The following is a 22,759-nucleotide window of genomic DNA, read 5'->3' as shown; positions in this document are numbered from 1 at the left end:
AACTGATGGCAGCATTCAAGAGAATCCGGAAGGTCTAACCTTGTCTGTGGTATTCTGAGTAGGATTCAATGATTGAATGACTGTGACGTGCTTCAAACCTGTAACCTACTGGGCGTTGGTGACAATGCAAAAGAGTTATTCCTGTGGGAGGGAACCAAACCGGTGATTGGCGGCACTGTGACAGAGTGCTTTGCATTAGCTTTCACTGCGCGGACGGGAGGTAGCTGCTGACAACAGTGAGACCCTATACGAGCTTGCCATGGAAAGGAGTAAGAAAGGATTGGATGAAGGCTGTAGGAAAGCAGAGAGACGGAAGGGAAGGCATCTTCATACACTTGTCTGAAGCTCTTACACCAATGATATACATAAGTATCACTATCTTTATCTTTTATGTTATTTTCGTTCATCATCATCATACACATTTGAGTTTGCCTGACTAAGATTTACAAGATGACCATAGCTTGCTTCAATACTAACAATCTCCGTGGGATCGACCCTTACTCACGTAAGGTTTATTACTTGGACGACCCAGTGCACTTGCTGGTTAGTTGTGCGAAGTTGTGTAATGCCATGGTATTGAGCGCACCAAGTTTTTGGAGCCATTACCAGGGATTATGAGAGTTGTGAAAAAGTATAGTTCACAATTTCGCCGACCATGGGGTTTATGGGGAAGAGGGGTTGATGTGAATGGTGAATGGGGTAATTGGGAAGAGGAATTGAGGTTGAGATTTGGATTAGGAGAGTGTGATTAGGATTAAAAGAAAAAGGTAGGTGGGGATCCTGTGGGGTCCACAGACCCTGAGGTGGGGATCCTGTGGGGTCCACAGATCCTGAGGTGAAAAGAAATACCATTCCTTCACCATATAGGCATGTAACATGCCTTCATGCATCATCCTGGCGTTCAAACGCCCATTGGTGCATGTTCTGGGCGTTAAACGCCCATGTAATGCATGTTTCTGGCGTTGAACGCCAGTTTCATGCTTGTTTCTGGCGTTCAGCACCAGTTTGTCCTCTGTGTGCGCATCCTGGCGTTTAACGCCAGGTTGTTGCTTGTTTTGGGCGTTCAGCGCCAGAATGGTGCTCTGTTCTGGCGTTGAACGCCAGATAGATGCACCTTACTGGCGTTGAACGCCAGCCTGTGCTGCCTCCAGGGTGAAAAATTTTTTCTTCTGTTTTTGACTTTGTTTTTAATTTTTTTGATTTTTTTCGTGACTCCTCATGATCATGTACCTAATAAAACACAAAAATAACAAGAAACAAAATAAATAAAATTAGATAATAAAATTGGGTTGCCTCCCAACAAGCGCTGCCTCCCAACAAGCGCTTCTTTAATGTCAATAGCTTGACAGTGGCTCTCTTGGAGCCACAAGATGATCAGGTCAACTTAAGGTGGTATTCCCAACACCAAACTTAGAGTTTGGATATGGGGTTTGAACACCAAACTTAGAGTTTTAGTTGTGGCCTCACAACACCAAACTTAGAGTCTGACTGTGTGGGCTCTTCTTGACCTTGAACTGAGAAGCTCTTCATGCTTACTCTTTTGTCACAGAGGGATAGCCATGTGCCTTAAACACAAGGTAGTCCCCATTCAATTGAAGGACTAACTCACCTCTGTTGACATCTATCACAGCTCCTGCTGTGGCTAGGAAAGGTCTTCCTAGGATGATGCATTCATCATCTTCCCTCCTAGTGTCTAGGATTATGAAATCAGTAGGGATGTAGAGGCCTTCAACCTTTACTAGCACGTCCTCTACGATTCCATAAGCTTGTCTCATGGACTTGTCTGCCAATTGTAATGAGAACAAGGCTGGTTGTACCTCAATGATCCCCAGCTTCTCCATTACAGAGAGTGGCATCAGATTTATCCCTGACCCCAGATCACATAGAGCTTTTTCAAAGCTCATGGTGCCAATGGTGCAAAGTATTAAGAACTTGCCAGGATCTTGTCTCTTTTGAGGTAGAGTTCTCTGAATCCAAGTATCTAGTTCACTAATGAGCAAGGGAGGTTCACTTCCCTAAGTCTCATTACCAAACAGCTTGGCATTCAGCTTCATGATAGCTCCTAAATATAGAGCAGCTTGCTCTCCAATCACATCTTCATCCTCTTCAGAGGATGAATATTCTTCAGAGCTCATGAATGGCAGAAGGAGATTTAATGGAATCTCTATGGTCTCTAGATGAGCCTCAGATTCCTCAGGATCCTTAATAGGAAACTCCTTCTTGCTTGAGGAACGTCCCAGGAGGTCTTCCTCACTAGGATTTTCGTCCTTCTCCTCCCTAGTGCATTCGGCCATTTTGACTATGTCAATGGCCTTGCACTCTCCTTTTGGATTTTCTTCTGTATTGCTTGGGAGAGTACTGGGAGGAGTCTCAATGACTTTCTTACTCAGCTGGCCCACTTGTGCTTCCAGATTTCTAATGGAAGATCTGGTTTCATTCATGAAACTGAAAGTGGCCTTTGACAGATCAGAGACTATATTGGCTAAATTAGAATTATTTTGTTCAGAGTTCTCTGTTGCTGAGAAGATGATGGATATGGCTTACTATTGTTCAGCCTATTGCGTCCACCATTGTTAAAACCTTGTTGAGGTTTTTGTTGATCCTTCCAGGAGAAATTTGGATGATTCTCCATGATGAGTTATAGGTGTTTCCATAAGGTTCACCTAAGTAATTAACCTCTGCCATGGCAGGTTTTCAGGATCATAAGCTTCTCAGAAGCTGCCTCTCTAGTACTGTTGGATGCATGTTGCAATCCATTCAGATTTTGAGAGATCATGTTGACCTGTGAGTCACACTTTGTTCTGAGCCAATATGGCATTCAGAGCATCAATTTCAAGAACTCCTTCTTCTGAGGTACCCCATTGTTCACGAAATTCCTCTCAGAAGTATACATGAACTGGTTGTTTGCAACCATGTCAATGAGTTCTTGAGCCTCTCCAGGCATTTTCTTCAGGTGAATAGATCCACCTGCAGAATGATCCAATGACATTTTCGAAAATTCAGAGAGACCATAATAGAATATATCTAATATGGTCCATTCTGAAAACATGTCAGATGGACATCTTTTGGTCAGCTTCTTGTATCTTTCCCAAGCTTCATAGAGGGATTCACCATCTTTTTGTTTGAAGGTTTGAACATCCACTCTCAGCTTGCTCAGCTTTTGAGGAGGAAAGAACTTATCTAAGAATGCAGTGACAAGCTTATCCCATGAGTCCAGGCTATCCTTGGGTTGAGAATCCAACCACACTCTAGCTCTGTCTCTTACAGCAAAAGGGAAAAGCATGAGTCTGTAGACTTCAGGATCAACTCCATTTGTCTTTACAGTCTCACAGATCTGCAAGAACTCAGTTAAAAACTGATAAGGATCTTCAGATGGAAGTCCATAAAACTTGCAGTTTGTTGCATTAAAGCAACTAGTTGAGGCTTAAGCTCAAAGTTATTGGCTCCAATGGCAGGAATGGAGATGCTTCTTGTCTTTACAGTCTCACAGATCTGCAAGAACTCAGTTAAAAACTGATAAGGATCTTCAGATGGAAGTCCATAAAACTTGCAGTTTTTGTTGCATTAAAGCAACTAGTTGAGGCTTAAGCTCAAAGTTATTGGCTCCAATGGCAGGAATGGAGATGCTTCTTCCATCAAACTTGGACGTTGGCTTAGTGAAGTCACCAAGCATTCTCCTTGCCTTATTATTATTATTTTCGGCTGCCATGTCCTTTTCCTGTTCGAAAATTTCTGAAAGGTTGTTTCTCTTAAAGATGTTTTTGGATTGTTGTAATTTAGCTTCTCTTAATCTTCTCTTCAGAGTCCTTTCAGGTTCTGGATCAATTTCAACAAGAGTGCCTTTATCCCTGTTCCTGCTCATATGAAGGAGAAGAGAACAAGAAAAGAAAGAGGAATCCTCTATGTCACAGTATAGAGATTCCTTTATGTTAGTAGAAAAAGAAGGGGGTAGAAGAAAGAAGAAGGATGGATTCGGATTTATGGATGAAGAGAGGTGAAGAGAAGTGTTAGTAATTAAATAATTAAATAGAAGAAGAAAAGAGAAGAGAAAATTCGAAAATAATTTTAAAAAGGAGTTAGTGATTTTCGAAAATTTAGAGATAAATTGTAATTAAAATTAAAACATGAAACAATTAATAATTAAAAGAATTTTTGAAAAGAGAGAGATATTTTCGAAAATAGAGGGAGAATTAGTTAGGTGGTTTTGAAAAAGATAAGAGGCAAACAAAAAGTTAGTTAGTTGATTGTGAAAAAGATTTGAAATCAAATTTGAAAAGATAAGAAGATAGTAAGTTAGATAAGATATTTTAAAATCAATTTTGAAAAAGATAAAATTTTAAAAGAATAAGATAAGAGATAAGATAAAAGTTTTAAGAAAAAAATATTTTGAAAAAGATTTAGTTTTTAAAATAACTTAACTAACCTACAAGATAAGATTCTAGAACTTAAAGATTGAACCTTTCTTCACAAAGTAACAAACTTCAAATTTTTGAACCAATCACATTAATTGTTAGCTAATTTTCGAAAATTATATATAAAGATAAGAAAAAGATTTTGAAAATAATTTGAAAAATATTTTTGAAATTTTCGAAAAATAGAAAAAAAATGAAAAAGATATGATTTTTGAAAAAGATTTTGAAAAGATAAGATTTTTAAAATTGAAATTTTGATTTGACTTGTAAGAAACAACTAATTTTAAAAATTTTTGACCAAGTCAACCCAAAATTTCAAAATTTTGGAGGGAAATAAGGAAAAGATTTTTTTTTTTTATTTTTAAATTTTTAATTATGAGAGAGAAAAACAACAAAAATACTCAATGCATGAAATTTTTAGATCAAATCATGAATGCATGCAAGAATGCTATGAATGTCAAGATGAACACCAAGAACACTTTGAAGATCATGATGAACATCAAGAACATAAATTTGAAAAATTTTTTATGCAAGGAAAATATGCAAGACACCAAACTTAGAAATCTTTAATGCATGGAAAATTGAATGCAAAAATGCACATGAAAAACAAGAAACAACACAAAACAAGAAATCATCAAGATCAAACAAGAGGACTTATCAAGAACACTTGAAGATCATGAAGAACACTAGAATGCATGAATTTTCGAAAAAATGCAAGAAAAATTTTAAAAGCATGCAATTGACACCAAACTTAAAAATTAACACAAGACTCAAACAAGAAACACAAAATATTTTTTATTTTTATTATTTTCTAATTTTTTTGGATTATTTTCGAAAATAATGTTAGGAAAAACGAAAAATAAAAGAAAAATTTTGAAAAAGATTTTTGAAAAGAAAATTACCTAATCTGAGCAACAAGATGAACCGTCAGTTGTCCATACTCGAACAATCCCCGGCAACGGCGCCAAAAACTTGATGGACGAAATTGTGATCACTATGTTCTTCTATCTGTTGAGCTTTAGTATGAATATACCCTTAGGGCACTGTTTATTTTCTTTATTGAAATTCACAACTCCGTTCATCTAACCAGCAAGTGTACTGGGTCGTCCAAGTAATAACCTTACGTGAGTAAGGGTCGAATCCACAGAGATTGTTGGTATGAAGCAAGCTATGGTCACCTTGCAGATCTCAGTTAGGGAGATTAAAATTGGATTATGGGTTTAAATCTGATTAATAAAATAAAAAGAAAATACATAATAAAAAGGATAGAAATACTTATGCAGATTCATTGGTAGGAATTTCAGATAAGCGGAATGGAGATGCTGTAGAGCTCTTGGACGCCTGCTCTCCTACTGCTTCTACTCAATCCTTCTTACTCCTTTCCATGGCAAGCTTTGTATAGGGGTTCACCATCAACTGTGGCTACTTTCATCCTCACGGGGAAATATCCTATGCGCTGTCACTCGCACAGCTAACCAGTCTGGAGGCATCACCCATGGTTGATAGCTACATCCCATCCTCGCAGTGAAAGCTAATGCTCACGCACTCTGTCACAGTACGGCCAATCACCGGTTGGTTCCCTCCCCTACTGGAATAGAATCCCTTTTTTGCGTCTGTCACCAACGCCCAGCAGGTTACAGGTTTGAAGCACGTCACAGTCATTCATTACCGAAATCCTACTCGGAACACCACAGACAAGGTTGGACTTTCCGGATTCCTAGGATCCTACTCGGAATACCACAGACAAGGTGAGACTTTACGGATCCTCAAAATGCCGCCATCTATCTAGCTTATACCACGAAGATTCTGTTGGGAATCTAAGAGATACACATTCAAGCCTTGTTGCATGTAGAACGGAAGTGGTTGTCAATCACGCGCGTTCATCAGTGAGAATAGTGATGAGGGTTTCTAACTCATCACATTCATCATGTTCTTGGGTACGAATGAATATCTTGGAATAAGAATAAGATAGATTTGAATAAAAGAAAATAGAACTTCATTAATCTTTGGTACAGCAGAGCTCCACACCCTTAATCTATGGTGTGCAGAAACTCCACCGTTGAAAATACATAAGTGAAAGAGGTCCAGGCATGGCCGAATGGCCAGCCCCCTAAAACGTGATCATAGTCTCTTAGGATGAAGAATAAAACAAAACTGAGACCAAAGATGTCAAATACATCAATAATTCATCCTATTTATAATAAACTAGCTCCTAGGGTTACATGAGTAAGTAATTGATGCATAATCCACTTCCGGGGCCACTTGGTGTGTGCTTGGGCTGAGCTTGATCAATACACGAGCAGAGGCTTCTCTTGGAGTTGAACTCTGAGTTATGACGTGTTTTGGGCGTTCAACTCCGGATAATAACGTTTTTCTGGCGTTTAACTCCAGACAGCAGCGTGTACTTGGCGTTCAACGCCAAGTTACGTCATCATTCTTCGAATAAAGTAGGACTATTATATATTGCTGGAAAGCCCTGGATGTCTACTTTTCCAACGCCGTGGAGCGCGCCAATTGGAGTTCTGTAGCTCCAGAAAATCCATTTCGAGTGCAGGGAGGTCAGAATCCAACAGCATCAGCAGTCCTTTTGTCAGCCTTTTTCAGAGTTTTGCTCAAATCCCTCAATTTCAGTCAGAATTTACCTAAAATCACAGAAAAACACACAAACTCATAGTAAAGTCCAGAAATGTGAATTTAACATAAAAACTAAGGAAAACATCCCTAAAAGTAGCTTGAACTTACTAAAAACTATATAAAAACAATGCCAAAAAGCGTATAAATTATCCGCTCATCAGTGGGTCAAGGGGTTTGTCAGATCATTGCCCTATAATAGTGGAGGATAGAAAGCTGAGGTGAGGCCCGAGGCCATTTCGAAGCCTTATATGCATGATGGATTTCTCAAAATGGTCAATGAGGAATGGAGAAGCTTGGGGGAGTTACAGTTCACAAAGAAATTGAAGGCTCTGACAGGTCCGCTGGGGAGATGGCATAAGGCCAATTATAGTGAGATGGACAAGAAAATTACAAAATTTGAGGAAAAAATAAAGAGGATTGATGATATGGTCAGTGATGGGTGTACGATAGAACGATGGAGGCTAGAAGAAAGGTGATGGTTACTTGTTGCGAGAGATGGTATGTGAGAAAAGAGATACATTGGAAACAAATGTCTCAATCTCGGCACGCGAAGGATATGGACAAAAATACAAGATACTTCTACAATATAGCTTCAGCAAGAAGGCGGAACAATAGGATTGCTACACTGGTAATCAATGGCAGACTAGTCAGGAATCCAGCTAGAATAAAGAGTGGTCAGGAAGACTTTCCTGTTGTGGGGTTCAGAGATGGTCTGGTGGTCAAGATAGAAGAGGAGGATGTTGTGGCTCTTGAAGTGCTGCCTTCGGCTAAGGAGATCAAAGAGGCTGTGTGGGACTGTGAGTCATCTAAGGTACCAGGTTGTGACGGGTACAACATGAATTTCATTAAGAAATGTTGGGATGAGATTGGGTCTAATTTCACAGTAGCAGTGATGAGATTTTTCCAGACGACCAAGTTACTGGTGGACTCCAATATCACTTGGGAGGCGCTAGCACCTAAGTTCACAGGGGCGAAGAAGATTAAAGACTTGCGACCTATTAGTATGGTGGGCTTTGTATATAAGGTTATCTCGAAGATGCTAGTCAAGAGGATGCGATCAGTGATGCCAGCGTTAGTAGGGGAGACTCAAAGTGCATTTGTGAAGGAAAAAAATACATGATGGGAAACTTATCGCGTGCAAAAATAGTTAACTGGCTTAAACCGAGGAAAAAGGAGGCTGCAATAATCAAGCTAGATTTCCAAAAAACATACGATAGAGTTAAGTAAATTTTTGTGGACATAGTGCTACAGAAGATGGGATTTGGAAATAAATGGAGAGCGTGGGTTATGGAGTGTGTCACAACTGCATCTATGTCGATGTTGATAAACGGTTCACCATCTAAACCATTCAAAATGGAAAGAGGCCTGAGACAAGGTGATCTGCTCTCGACTTTCTTGTTTGTACTGGTTGTGGATGTGCTACATCAAATGATTGGTGAGGCAGTGAGAAATAGACGTATATCATCTTTGTTTGTTTGGAAAGATAGCATAGAATTGTCCTACCTTCAGTTTACGGATGATACCATTCTATTTTGTCCACCAGAAAAGGAGACTATTCAGAATTACAAGCGGCTTCTGCGATGCTTTGAGTTGATGTCAGGGTTGAGTATCAACTTTGATAAGTCCAGCTTGATTCCAATTAATTGTGATGAGCAGTGGGTCCGGAGTATGTGTAACCTGTTAGGTTGTAAGGGGGACACACTTCCAGTTAAATACCTTGGAATCTCTTTAGGAGCTAATCTGAGGCTAGTGAAGACCTGGAAGCCTATTATAGACAAGATGGAGGAGAAAATCAGTATGTGAAAAGCTAAAGTGCTAAAAAAAGCGAAAAAGTTGGTGCTTATTAAATCAGTGTTAAATAGTTTGCCAGTGTATTATTTGAGTTTATTCAATATGCCGAAAGCTGTTGCGAAAAGATTGATCTCCTTGCAGAGAAGATTCTTGTGCAGTAAGGAAGATGGTAGCAATGGTATGACATTTGTAAGGTGGAAAGTGGTGCAGGCTCCAAAGAAACTAGGCGGGTTGGGAGTTGGAGATGATATGGTTCACAACACAATCCTATTGTTTAAGTGGTGGTGACGGTTTGCAAAGGAAGAGTGCCTGTTATGGAAGAAGGTGGCATGTTTTTGTAATAATCTAAGTCCCAATAACCTACTATCAACTCAAGTGTTACCTACTAGAGGAGGCCCATGGAAAGAAGGATATATGCCAGTTACAGATTCCGAATCAACATATAAGTGATAAGATGATTACAGGCTTGTCCTTGGAGGTTGGTGATGGACGACGGACTCAGTTTTGGGAGGATCTTTGGCTATACTGTGGTTCTCTGAAGGATCGGTTCCCGAGGTTTTTTTCTGTTTCAAATCAATGTGGATCTGTTATAGGAGATTGCGGGTTTTGGGATGGGTTTGAGTGGATTCGGAACTTTCAATGAAAATTGGAACTTCTTACTCAATTACATGAGACTTTGAGACCTGTGAGATTAGTGAATAATAGGAAGGATAGAGTGGTGTGGAAATATGATAGGCAAGGTGTTTTTTCAACTAACTCATTTGTGCAGGTGATGCAAGAGGAAATGCTTCCAGAGAAAGTAACCAGCTAAAGCTTCACTTGGACTGTTTAGAAAGATTTAGTTCCACCAAGAGTGGAGCTGTTTGCCTGGTTTGTCCTGATAGACAGAGTGTATACAAAGGAAAGGCTAAGCCAGTTTGGAATTATCAGCCAGAGAGATATTATATGTGTTTTTTGTAATAAAAATGTGGAACATGTACATCACTTGTTTCTGGGTTGTGCTTTTGCTTGGGTTTCAGTATTTGGCCGACAATGGACTTGTCCGAGTACGATAAAGGAGCATTTTCTAAGTTGGATAGAGGAACCGAGGAGCAAGGAGGATCGTAAACAACGGTTGAGATGCTTCTGTGCGATCGTTTGGAACATTTGGCTGAAAAGGAACAAGAGAATTTTCCAAAACACAAGCAAAGATGTTAGAGAAATTATCAACATGACCTCGGCCAGTGCTAACGAGTGAAAAGGTGTGAATCCCTTTTGTTGTTGATGGCTATGCTGGAGATGACAAGGAAAATTGTTCATGTTGTTGTGTCTTCTTTTAAGTCCGATTTTCTATGTCTATTTGCTCCACTTTTATTGTGTTGAGCTTTTTACTTTAAAAAAAAATAAAAAAATAAAAAAGGGCCTGTTAAAAAATTACCATATGTATGCACATATTCTATCCAAATTAAGTAAAAATTCACTCTTTATTAAAGGAATTTTCATTTTATTTTTTCTATTTTCGTTTGAAACTTGGTACGAAAAAGAAAACGTGTATTCTGATCACCACTCTTGAGCCAATTAACGCTGGATTTATCATTGCAATAGCTTTCTTCCATTTGTAGTTCCTATAGTAATGGTGTCTCTAATTGTATTGTGATTTCTAACCCATTATTGTTATTTTGACCTTTAAGTTCTTCTATATTTGCCTACAACGCTTCTTTTTTACTTTCTTCAATTCTGATTTCATTTCTGTTTAGAGAATCATTAGAATCAAATTAGATCAATTAGTATCATTGGTATTTATATAGCGTATCTGTATATTAATTATAGGATTCTATGCTTTTATTACTTTGATTCTACTAGCAGCTATATATACCCCTTATACATTGTACTTTTCCTTAGACGGAATAATATACAAAAACACCTTCTTTAGATTGCTCTCTTGTTTCTAACATGGTATCAAGAGTATAGTTTTTTTCCCAAGAAAATTAATTCATAGCTCGTTGTTTCTCTTTTTTGACAGTGTTCTTTGGCCTCATTTTTATATCACTTTTCGATGTTTTGGTTCATCACCCTCGTTACCACCGTGTTCGCCTTGTCGCTGTGATTCCAACGCCACCGAAATCACCTCCATCCGCCGCCGGAAGCGCCTCCACGCGCCGCCGAAATAAGCTGCCGCCATCAGGTTTCTCTCCTTTCCAGATTCATCCTGAGCCATCCGATTGGGCCTTCAATCAAAGGCCTAACGCCATCCACGTGTCGCTCAGCCACTGCTCCGTTCTGACCCAACGACCTGCGCCTGGACCCGACCCGCTTCGACTGGCTGACCCACGTGCTTCCTTCCTCCATCCAGACGCTGCCACGTGTTGCTGACGTGTTTTTCTTCCTCCTATCAGACGCTACCACGTGTTCTCCTTGGATGAAGTGGCAGCCGGTGGGATCTACCCTAAGGTTTTTTGGTGAGCTATTTTCAATTTTGTCCTTCGTTTTCTCATTTTCGACTCCAAGTTTGCAGTTTTTCTCTCCTCTCATTGATCTTTGTATCTGCTATTATGGCAAAAATAGATGTTTATGCTTCCATAGACAGAAAAGATAAATTTTGTCGCAACTGTCAATGTTCTGGGAACCTCTTCTCAGATTGTCCTTTTGTTGAATGTCGCACATGCCAACAGAGAGGTCACATTAGCTACCATTGTCCACAACTATTCTGTCGTTACTGCAAGCTCTCAGGATATTTGATTACTACCTGTCCCACTCGCCCTCCACGTCCTGATCACCACAAGTATCCTTTTCATCCCAAGCATGGGTCTGCTTCTGCTGTTACTACTACTGAATCTCCCACCTCTGCTCCTCTCACTCTGCCTTCTGTCTCTCTATCCAATATTGCGTCTCTTAAGCATCTTCTTTCCCTTTCTGGTAATACTCCTGCTGCTTTTTCGACTCCTCCAAGTAATCTAAATGGTATTTTGATTTTGGTTGCTTTAATCACATGCCTCATTTGCGTCATCTTTTTTCGTCTTTGGCTACCACTACAAATGCACATTTTGTCAATACTGCTAATAGTTTCCTTTTGCACGCGACACACACTAGTTCTATTTTCCAGCCAACTCTTAATTTTCCTGATACTTATTATATTCCCAAATTGAACTTTAATCTTGTTTCTGTTGGTCAATTTGTTGATCTCAGTTTTGATGTCACTTTTTCTATTTCTGGTTGTCGTGTACAAGATCATCGGACGGGACAAATCATCGGGACTGGACGTAAGGTTTGAAGATTGTTTGAACTCGAGAATCTTCATATTTCTCCTCTGCCTAATCTCTGTGCTGCTTCTTCCCCTTCTACCCTTCACTTATGGCATCAAAATCTTGTCCACACCTCCTTGGGAAAGATGTGTCCTCTTGTGTCTCAAGGTGTTTTGGGTCAAGTTAATCATGAGTCTTTTGATTGCATTTCTTGTCAAACTACTAAACAACCCGCTTTATCTTTTCACAATAATTCTTTTGCTTGCTCTCCTTTTGATCTTATCCAATCTAATGTTTGGGGTTCCGCTCCCATTGCTTTTATGGGAGGAGCTCGATACTTTATCATTTTCATTGATGATTATTCACGCTTTACTTGGGTTTATTTGATGATCAATCGCCATGAGTTACCTAACATTTATATTAACTTTACCACTATGATTAAAACTCAATTTTTCAAGGTCATTAAGGTTTTTTGCCGCGATAATGCTATGGAATACCGTGATTCCAAACTCTTAACCTTTCTTGCAGAACAGGGTACCTTGTCTGAGTTTTTTTGCCCTGGTACATCTCAACAAAATGGCCGCACTGAACGCAAACACCGCCACAGTCTTGACTCTGTTCGTGCAATACTTATTTCTTCTTCGTGTCCTGAGCATACTTGGGGTGAAGTTGTTCTTGCTGCTTTTCATGTTATCAATAGATTCTCTTCTTCTATTCTTGGTAATGTTACTCCCTTTGAGCGTCTTTATCATACCTCCCCAGATTATAGTTCTCTTCGAGTTTTTGATTGTGTCTGTTTTGTTCTTCTTCAGCCTCATGAACATAGTAAACTTGAACCTCGAGCTCGTATGTGTTGTTTTCTTGGTTATGACACTGAACACAAGGGTTATCATTGTTAAGATCCTCTCTCTAACCGCAATCGTATATCTCGTCATGTTGTCTTCTGGGAGCATCACATGATTTCTCGGTTCTTCTCCTTTGAGTCCATTCTTCCTACTCTGTCACCTTTTTTCACTAACCCCAATGTTGATCTTTTTCCTAGTGATGATTCTACAGGCTCTATCTCGAGTCACCCTCCACAGCCTCCCGTTCTTCTGCCTTCTCCATCTCCCGATGATTCGGAATGGACGACGCTCCTGCTCCTACCGTCATGCCTCTTCCTTCCACTCGTTCTTCTAGGGTAAGAAATCCACATCCTCATCTTCTTCATTATTATTGTTTTTCTACTATTCTTCATCAACATGAACCTAAGTCATTTAGAAAAGCCTCCTCAAATCCAAATTGGCAACAAGCAATGCAGAAAGAAATACAGGCACTTGAAAAAGCACACACTTGGGATTTGGTTGATCCTCCTTCTAATCAGGAAGTTGTGGGAAGCAGATGGGTATACAAGATCAATACTCGCTCTGATGGTTTTATTGACCGTTATAAGGCATGATTGGGTGCTCAGGATTGTACGCAAGAGTATGGTATTGACTATGAAGAGACTTTTGCTCCTGTTGCTCGTCTCACATCTGTTCGAGCTCTTCTTGCCATTGCTGCAGTCAAAAAATGGTCTCTCAATCAGATGGATGTGAAGAATGCATTTCTTAATGGAGATTTGAAAAAGCAGATCTATATGAAACCCCCTCCGGGTTCTCCTTGTCCTTCTAGCAAAGTTTGTCTTCTTCGCAAGGCACTCTATAGACTTAAGCAAGCTCTTCGTGAATGGTTTGACAAGTTCAGCACTACCATATGCAGTCTTGGTTTCACTTGCAGCCCTCATGAGAATGCTCTCTTCATTCGTAAAAGTGAACGTGGAGTTGTTCTTCTACTTCTGTATGTTGATGACATGATCATTACTGGAGATGATGTTGATGGTACCTCTGATCTCAAGACATCCCTTCAGCGTACTTTTGAGATGAAAGATCTTGGTTCTCTCAGCTATTTTCTTGGTCTAGAAGTTATATCTACCGATGATGGCATCTATCTCTCTCAAGCTAAATATGCTTCAGATCTTCTTGCTCGAGCTGGAATTACAGATAATCGCACTGAGTCTACTCCTCTTGAGTCTAATGTTCGATTTACTCCTATGGATGACACTGTTTTGGATAATCCTACTCTTTATCGACAACTAGTTGGAGGACTCGTCTACTTAACTGTCACCTGACCAGACATCGCCTATCTGGTTCATGTTCTTAGTCAGTTCTTGTCAGCTCCTCGTACTACTCACTATGCGGCAGTTCTACACATTTTCCGCTACATCAAAGGCACCATATTCCATGGCCTTTATTTTTCTGCCCATTCATTTTTATCCCTTCAGGCGTACTCATATGATAATTGGGCTGGTGATCCCATTGATCGTCGTTCCACTACTGGTTATTGTTTGTTTCTTGGCGACTCTCTTATTTCTTGGCGAGCTAAGAAGCAAACATTCACTACTCGATCAAGCACAGAAGCTGAATACCATGCTCTCGCTGACACCACTGCTGAAATTATCTCGATTCGTTGGCTTCTCGAAGACTTGGGTGCTCCTCAGTCATCCCCAACTGATGTTTTTTGTGACAACCGCAGTGCTATTTAGATTGTCCATAATGATGTGTTTCATGAACGCACCAAACACATTGAGAATGATTGTCACTTTGTTCGGCAACGTATCCTCATTGGTGCTATTCGTCTCATCGGTGTTGGAACTTTGAAACAGAATGATGATATCTTCACGAAGGCTCATCATCCGACTCGTTTCCGGACTGTTACCCAAACTCAAGATGATATCTTTAGCTCCCACTTGAGTTTGAAGGAGAATGTTAAGAGAATAATTAGAATCGAATTAAATCAATTAGTATCATTAGTATTTATATAGCGTATCTGTATATTGTAAGATTCTATTTTATTATTTTGATTCTACTAGCAACTATATATACTCCTTGTACATTGTACTTTTCCTCAGATCGAATAATATACAAAAATACCTTCTTTAGATTGCTCTCTTGTTTCTAATAATTTCTTTGCCAATCAACGATAGTATGTCTGACATGCTTTTGCTTTCGTGTCAATTTATACATGGCTGAACAATCAATGCTGAGTTAATATTTAAATGTCCTAAAAAGGCCATCACTCATCAGGAGTGTATTACGTTTATGGCCAGTACAACATTGATGGGAGTTTACCTTCAACAATATTTTAAGCGGCACCAATCTCTTAAAGATTCACCTCACAAGTAACAAACGATACGACAAGAATAGTAACTCCTTGTCTCTATCGCTGATTGCCAAAAGAAAGCTATAACAAATCTAAAACCATCCACATTTTATTTTCATATAATATATAATTATATATCGACGCCGGTTGCAGCATTATATTTTACTAAACGACGAATAAATTGGAACAGCGCTCACGGAGCATCAAACCCTTCTACACAACATTGAACACCTTTAAAATTGTTTCCAAATAAACTAAAACATGAATCACAAGTTGCATTTTCACGTTGGTTCCCACTATTTGTAACACTTTCCTAACTCTGCATAGAAGCTAAGTTAATTCACATGACTAAACTGCATGCTGAAGCAACAATATAGATATCCCTTTCCACCACACACCAAGGTCTAACCTCTATTGCTGATTGTTTGATAGAGAGATTTTAGCTGTGTGTTCCATTTGTCTATGGCAGTGTACTTTTTCATTCCTTTCGACCTGAACCGTGTATATTCAATTAATACCATAAAATAGCAGATTATAAACAGAATACAGTTGAAAAAAATTGAAATAATTATAATATATATAAACAGACCTATCAGAACGTTCCAAGAGCCTGTTCACTTGATCAATGTGTCCTTGAATTCTATTATCCAGAATCAGTGACACAAGCAGCTGCTCAACATCATGTTCGGGAACGTTCAGTTCCTGTAATAAATTAGTGGGTTTTATCAAATAAAAAAGAGTTACAATTAAGTTGGCCAAACCATACCTTAACCTCTCATAATTCAAGTTAATAAATATGTATTACTTGCATTAAGAGGAAGCAATAAAAAAAATTACAGCAGAACCCTTCACTTAAACCAGTTAACCAACTATGAGGTAATAATAATAATAATAATAATAATAATAATAATAATATCTATAAGCTGCCGAGATAAATTTTGGTATTTACTTTCCTTCTTTAGTTCCACTAATTTCTTTAGTTCCTTCTTTAGTTCCTTCTTTAGTTCCACAGAATTTAGGAGTACAATTACCTGAGATATAAATGGTATCCTTATCCTTGTATATGGTTTGATGAGCTTAAGCAAGACTTGTGTTCTGATATTCTTCAGCAGATCCTCAATGTAATTTCTGATAAATGGATCATCCATGATGGTTCTTCTGTTACTCTGGATAGCAAAATACCCAGAATCCATTTAGAACCAATAATAGGTGAAGAGAAATGAGACTAACTAAAAGTACCTTCAGTATTTTCTCAAATTCCAATATTTCATTCCGTTGATAGGCTGCTATCAAATTTGTCATTGCCAAAATTTCCGGGTCATTCTTGTATCTGCAATACATAATTTATGAGATGTAAAATCAGAATGGGAAAACAACCAGGACTCAATAGGAATGAAAAATGGGTGGAGAAGACAAATAAAATGCACATCACTTACGGCTTAGCCTCCTGTCCATCAAAAGGATTCACTTCAGACTCCATCAACATGTTGGCAAGAACAAGGTACCTGGTGCATATAATAACAATAACAATACATATTAAAAACAAAGCTAAAATTCTTTACTCAGCAGTCAAGCTGAAATGTATCTGAGGGAAAGATTATGAATTTTAAAAGTATCAATCTCATCCTAAAATTGATGACTCGTGATGAATTTCATTTCATAAACACTGCAATCTATCATTAATCAAATGTTTCGAACTAATAACTAAAAGTAAAATGAATTTCATGCTGCTTACTTCAAGCATTGGATCCGCCTATGATTCCCAGCTTCATCATAATTCTTAAAAGCTTCAAAGAAGTCAGTAGCTGCTTCTGCCCACTGGCGCTCTGCCATATGCATTTTACCCCCACATTCATGGATTATCCCCATTATTCTTGGATGGGGAATAGCTGACTTAATAGTAAGTGCTTTCTGGTAAAGTTGCTGCATTTAAGACCAGGAGACACTGTTAAACAAACTTTCCTAAAACCTAATGACTAATCAATGAATATAAAATAATTCTGAGGCTGCCAGATTCAAGAGATTCTCAACAGCATTAGGTTAACTACAAGCCAGGTATTGAGATGGTGTTTGGAATTGAAACAACTTTTTTTATACAGGGACCAAAACCACAGTTCACAACATTCACAACAATTGAAAGATATTTAAGCCTATCAAAATTTACTACTAGAGATAGTCCATTAGGTTATGATAGCTCAGTTATCCATGATCAACCATGATGACACCCCCACAAATACCCACTTTGCTTAAGCATCAGTATTCAGCCACAGGTCACTGCCCATACATCAAATATTTTTTTTCCCCACAGATTACAAGATCTAAATTACTAAAAACAGTTAACTAAAAAGAAAACAGGAAATTGTGAAGAATAACGAAAATGACTATAAAAATTCCAAAACAAGCGAGGTACTGAGATGCCAATGTGTTTAAGCAACTCCATCTTTCATCCAGAGATATACAGTTAGTTCTTATTGAATAAAACTTACATAAATATTAATTGTTTGAGAATTCGACAATTCGTTCTAAACCAACAAACAGTACGTGAAGTCTGATAGACAATTGAAAGCAAATTCCAGAATAAGCAATAATAAATTGGTGAGGTAGATAGTTAGATGTTACGTACACAACAGTAATTTTCTGAAACAAATGCTGACCTTGAGTTTTTTGTTGTTCTTGGTCTCTGTGTACATCTGGATTTCTATTGCATAAACCTCCAACAGTTGGGTTCCTTTCTTATGGTCATCTGTGCCATCTTCTCTTTGACAAGATTTGTGAAGTTCCTTCAAGATCTGAAAGGATTCAACAAATCCTTAAATTTTTACTATGAAAAACACTAGACACCAATAGAATCATACAGACACATTCAAATTATGTCGGACAGCAAATTAGACCTTTACCTTGCTCATTCGTCCATATTCACCAATATCAAAGAAAATCTTACAAAGCTTCAGATTTGTCTTAAACCACAATCTCTGCCAATTGAATAATACAAAATTAAACATAAGATTGCATTAATGGGAAATGCAATGACATTGAGTTGCAACCAAGATAAAGTCTACAGGATTAACCTCATTCTTTGCTTCTTCAAGGGCTTTCAAAGTTGTCTGGTAGAATTCTTGCAGAAGACCAAAGTTCTGGCTAGCTGAACCTGAGACATAGTCCATAATGCTGTTTATGCATTTTTCACTGTAGTTACGAGTCACTGCAGACTTAATATAAGTCAACATCTCCCTGTAGGCTTCCATCATCTCTTTATACCTCCCAAGTCGATAGTAGAGCTTGACAGTTTGTTTTAGAGCTTTAAATCCCCTGGTAAAATGTAAAATAAAGATCACATGAAATACATAATAGTTTCTTAGTACCATCAAAAGATAAACACAAATATCACAATGCATGATCCAATTCATCAAAGAATACAAAAAAGAAGGCATGATCAATACCAAAAAGAAGGGAAAAATCAGTCAACAAATATATTAGCTGTATTTACTGAATGGCCAACTAGAAACAAAACATTAAAGAAAAGAAAGAAAATAAAATGACATTAAAAAAAAAAAAGCACAAGCAGGATCAGATCACTGAATTATTAATGATACAAAAAATTGCAACAGAAGATACAAAAGTATGTTAAGTCCAGTGTCCATATGTTTATTATTATTATGCAGCACTCAGATAATAGGGTTTTTACCATTCAGCCTTTTCTTGTTCCATGCGCACTACCTCAGCAAAACCAGAAAGTGCACCTTCTGGATCAGTTTCAACCAAACCTACATACAAACAGCAGCATCTTAGGAAATTAGTGTGGAGGATGGAATCATCAATTTAGAACCACAAATTATGAGAACCTAGATCTCATGGTGTTGTAAATGAAGATTCCTCCCTTTCAAAATATCTGTCCTTAAAGGCATTTGCACAATGACTAAGAACTCAACAGCAAAGCTTTTCTCCTACTAGTTATGGTTGATTTCACGAATCACACTATTATTATATTGTATCATAAACCATATCTACAGGGAAGCCAATTGAATATAAGCATTTCTTAATGACTTTATCTACAATTTTTCTAGGTTTTTTTTACCTACACTTATCGAGCTAGCTTCCATCTAATTTAGTTTTCTTATCAAGGCTTCTACAAGCCTTCTATTCACAAGACGTATTGTAATTATATTACCCTTCCCTAAAATACTCAAAAGTTTAAAATATTATATATAATTCCACTAATGATCTCTCTCATTGCATTTAGTGCACAAGAGAATGAAAAAGATAATCTTTACACTAACTTATCGTGCTATCAAAGTCTGAAACGCAAACCAAACAATCAATAAAAATCTAAATGATTTTCTTTCTTTAATGGTTTCACCTATAATTTCTCTCAATATTTTTTATTTTTTAATGGTTTTACCAATAGGTACTGTGTACCATTCATCCAATCTACCCATGTTACTGAGGTTTATAGAATAAGAAACTAGGAAAAAATAATCATGATTAACTTCTATCAACTTGTACAAAAAAAGATAATTAAGATTAAGAAATTAAAAAGAATAAGTTTTCTGGCGTGAAAGATAGTTTGAACGAGAGGGAGTATGAGTTAATCAATATATACCTTTCTTCCAAAAGGATAATTGAATTCAAAACAAGCTAATGAATCAAACTTCTAGTTCCAACAATGATGCCATTGATGAATGATCATAAGAAAGTGCAAAAATACTTTTGAACACCAAGTTAAATTTGAGCAAACTAGTATGTAGCCGAAAAATAAAACTAACCTATCCAAACTCATTACATTGAAAAGAAGTGAATGTAAGCATAGGTGCTATAAATACCTTTCGAATTATAATATTGATTCTCAATATCAACATCTTGCTCCTCTTGCTCCTCATCAGAGTACTCAAATCCATAGTCCTCCATATCAGCATCTACATTATAAAAACATAATGCAAACACTTAGTGCGTGTAACTAAATCAGAAAAAGTTAATCAACTAGTATAATTATATCAACATTAAAAGCGTAGGACATTCAATGTTGTAAAATATGAATACTTCAAAGAAGCATAAGTGGCAAATTTGTAGTGCAAATAACATGAAATTAAGTATTTAACAACCCTGTTGAATTGCCATTCCTTCTACATTTGGGATTTCAAACCATGAGATTTGTGATTAAACCATGCCACAAAGATTCAAAAAGGATTCTTTTTTCTTAAGTCAGCTAGCTTGGGACTAGCTTAACAGGATTAAAAGCATTCACTGGATGCAGATGAAGTTCTAAATAAACAATTATATCACATAAGCAACAGTATTATTATAGTACATAAACAATGATTGTGAAAATCCACATTTGATAGGCATTACTCAGATTCACGATTTTTTCATGAATTTTGACATTTGCTGAAACTGGTCAAAACAATAGCATCGTCACAGACACGCTGAAAAAACACACATACACATTCAACAATTACAAGAAAGTGCTTCATTGCTTAGTTCAGATAGAGTTTTCAATGCACAAATAAAAAAATAAAAATCCAAGCTTATTAAAATTGAAAAAACAGATTAGAAAAATAAGTAGGAGGAGGTGATTACCGGAAGCCATGCTGTAGGGTACGGATCCGAGTTAGGGTTTTGATCGTTGGAATCGGTGAGTCAGTGGAACTCTGAGATAAATCAAGAACTGCAAACAATTACATGCAAGGCAGTGAGGCACTTATTACATGGTGTTTAATGAAGATGGATTAGTGAACCTAAATGGCAAGCAAAACAGAAGCAAATTAAGGCTGTTAATTAGTTCATTCTTTCACAAAGTAACAAGGTTTAATCATACACAAGCAAATTAACAATCTATTTGGACAGAACTGATCACAAAGATTAATGAGCTCCAGCTGAATTTAATCAAGCTTAATCACACACTGGATTTTCACCTTATAAAGATGGAAAACCAGCAGTAATCTAATAAAATAGAAATTTAAAAATTGAACTAATCCATATTCTTAACAGATAAACTCATCAATATTCAACAATCAATTAATCAGAAAACGAGATATCGAGAGAGGCACACAAAAGTAGAAGAGACCAGACCGGTGGAGAGATCTGATCGGCGGCGAGAGAGAGTACAGAGGAAATTACCGAGATAGGGTGAGCAAAGAGCACAACAGCGACGGAGAGAGGCACATAACACCAGAGAAGAGTAGATCGGCGACAAGGTCACAGGTTGCAGCCTCGGTGGAGAGACATTACATAGCAACAGCGACGGTGGAGAGAGAAGACGTAGCAGCAGCCGCAGTGAAGAGATGGGAGTGATGCTGGACAAAGGAATGGGCTGCCGTTGTGGTGTTTGACAGAGTGAGCGACTGACGGGGTTCCGCCGGAGAAGATTAGGGATTTAGGAGTAGTGAGTGAATAGAGTGTGGGGTGTTGTACGTATTGGTAGGGGTATTTTGGGATTTTTATCACTAATTTACTAATTTTGAATATTTAATATTTTTGTTAATAATTTAGTGATATTAATATTTAAAAATAAAATTGACAAAATTTAAGAAATTAAATTGAAATAATTTAAAGATAAATCGTAAGTTCTAGGGCTGCACATGGATCGGATAATATCCGCATATCCGCGGTAATTATCCGCATCCGATCCGAATTTTGCGGATATTATCCGATCCGCAGAGTCATCAGATCGGATTGGATCCGATCCGCACTATGGTCGGATCGGATTGCGGATTCGGCAGTGATATCCGCGGATCCGATCCGCAAATCCGCATATCCGCACATCACATATAAATAGCATAGTTTAAGACAGTAAATCCTAATGTGATATGAATTTTAGTATGTTATTTTATGAATTTTATGATATTTTGTTTTTAATTTTTTATGTTGTACTTCAACTTAGAATAATTAAACTTAAATCTTGTGTTATTATTTTGTTTTTGTTATTTAAAAGAACTATTATTGATAATATTCTAGGAGCAAATAGGCTTAAACAGATAAAAAATGAATTTTCTGGATTTTTTTTGTAAAAAGACCAAACAAAATCTTAAAATAAATTTTTTTAATTATGCGGATATACCCGATATCCGATCCGATCCGATCCGCAATTATGCGGATCGGATCGGATCGGATCCGGCCTAAAAAATTGCGGATATCGTATCCGATCCGATCCGATGAATGCAATGCGGATCGGATAGAATTTTAGGCCATATCCGATCCGATCCGATCCGTGTGCAGCCCTAGTAAGTTCAGTCACTAACTCACTATAAACCTTTTTCCTGACCCTTCGTAAAATGAATATTTTAATCAAATTACTTTTCTTTTTCAAGACCATTGCTTTTTTACTAACGTTTTATATTTATTAACTTAAAATATAAATAAAAATGGTTCACTTTTTTTAATTATTAGAGAATATACACAATTCATTAATATTTGTGATATTTAGATTAGTGTTTAGGGTATAGAAATTAAGTTTTAAATAAAAATATTTAATTATTTGGGGGAGTTAGAAATTATAATTAACTAAATTTTAAGGGTAATTTACTC

The 22,759-nt window shown here is 37.5% G+C and overlaps 1 protein-coding gene and 1 non-coding gene across 2 annotated transcripts; one reads left to right on the top strand and one right to left on the bottom strand.

Annotated features, from left to right (window-relative positions):
• Positions 1 to 3,047: 3,047 nt before the first annotated feature.
• LOC130938308 (small nucleolar RNA R71) lies at positions 3,048 to 3,151 on the top strand. Its single transcript, XR_009069478.1, has one exon. It is a non-coding gene; the product is annotated as a small nucleolar RNA R71 (small nucleolar RNA).
• Positions 3,152 to 15,320: 12,169 nt separating this feature from the next.
• On the bottom strand, positions 15,321 to 21,627 carry LOC130936735 (COP9 signalosome complex subunit 2). The gene is made up of 13 exons (XM_057866879.1): positions 21,353 to 21,627; positions 20,813 to 20,900; positions 20,059 to 20,151; positions 18,924 to 19,002; positions 18,307 to 18,547; positions 18,136 to 18,210; positions 17,893 to 18,027; positions 16,974 to 17,161; positions 16,675 to 16,743; positions 16,478 to 16,568; positions 16,270 to 16,404; positions 15,828 to 15,940; positions 15,321 to 15,730 (listed from the first exon to the last, which is right to left on the bottom strand). The coding sequence occupies exons 2-13, from the start codon at positions 20,820 to 20,822 to the stop codon at positions 15,643 to 15,645; spliced, it is 1,317 nt and encodes a 438-aa protein (XP_057722862.1). The 5' UTR covers positions 20,823 to 20,900; positions 21,353 to 21,627; the 3' UTR covers positions 15,321 to 15,642.
• Between the last annotated feature and the right edge of the window lie 1,132 nt (positions 21,628 to 22,759).

The sequence above is a fragment of the Arachis stenosperma genome, chromosome 6 (genome assembly GCF_014773155.1).
Source record: "Arachis stenosperma cultivar V10309 chromosome 6, arast.V10309.gnm1.PFL2, whole genome shotgun sequence".
Taxonomy (NCBI): domain Eukaryota; kingdom Viridiplantae; phylum Streptophyta; class Magnoliopsida; order Fabales; family Fabaceae; genus Arachis; species Arachis stenosperma.
Note: the sequence above shows the minus strand (reverse complement) of the source record. Positions and strands in the feature narration are given on the sequence as shown.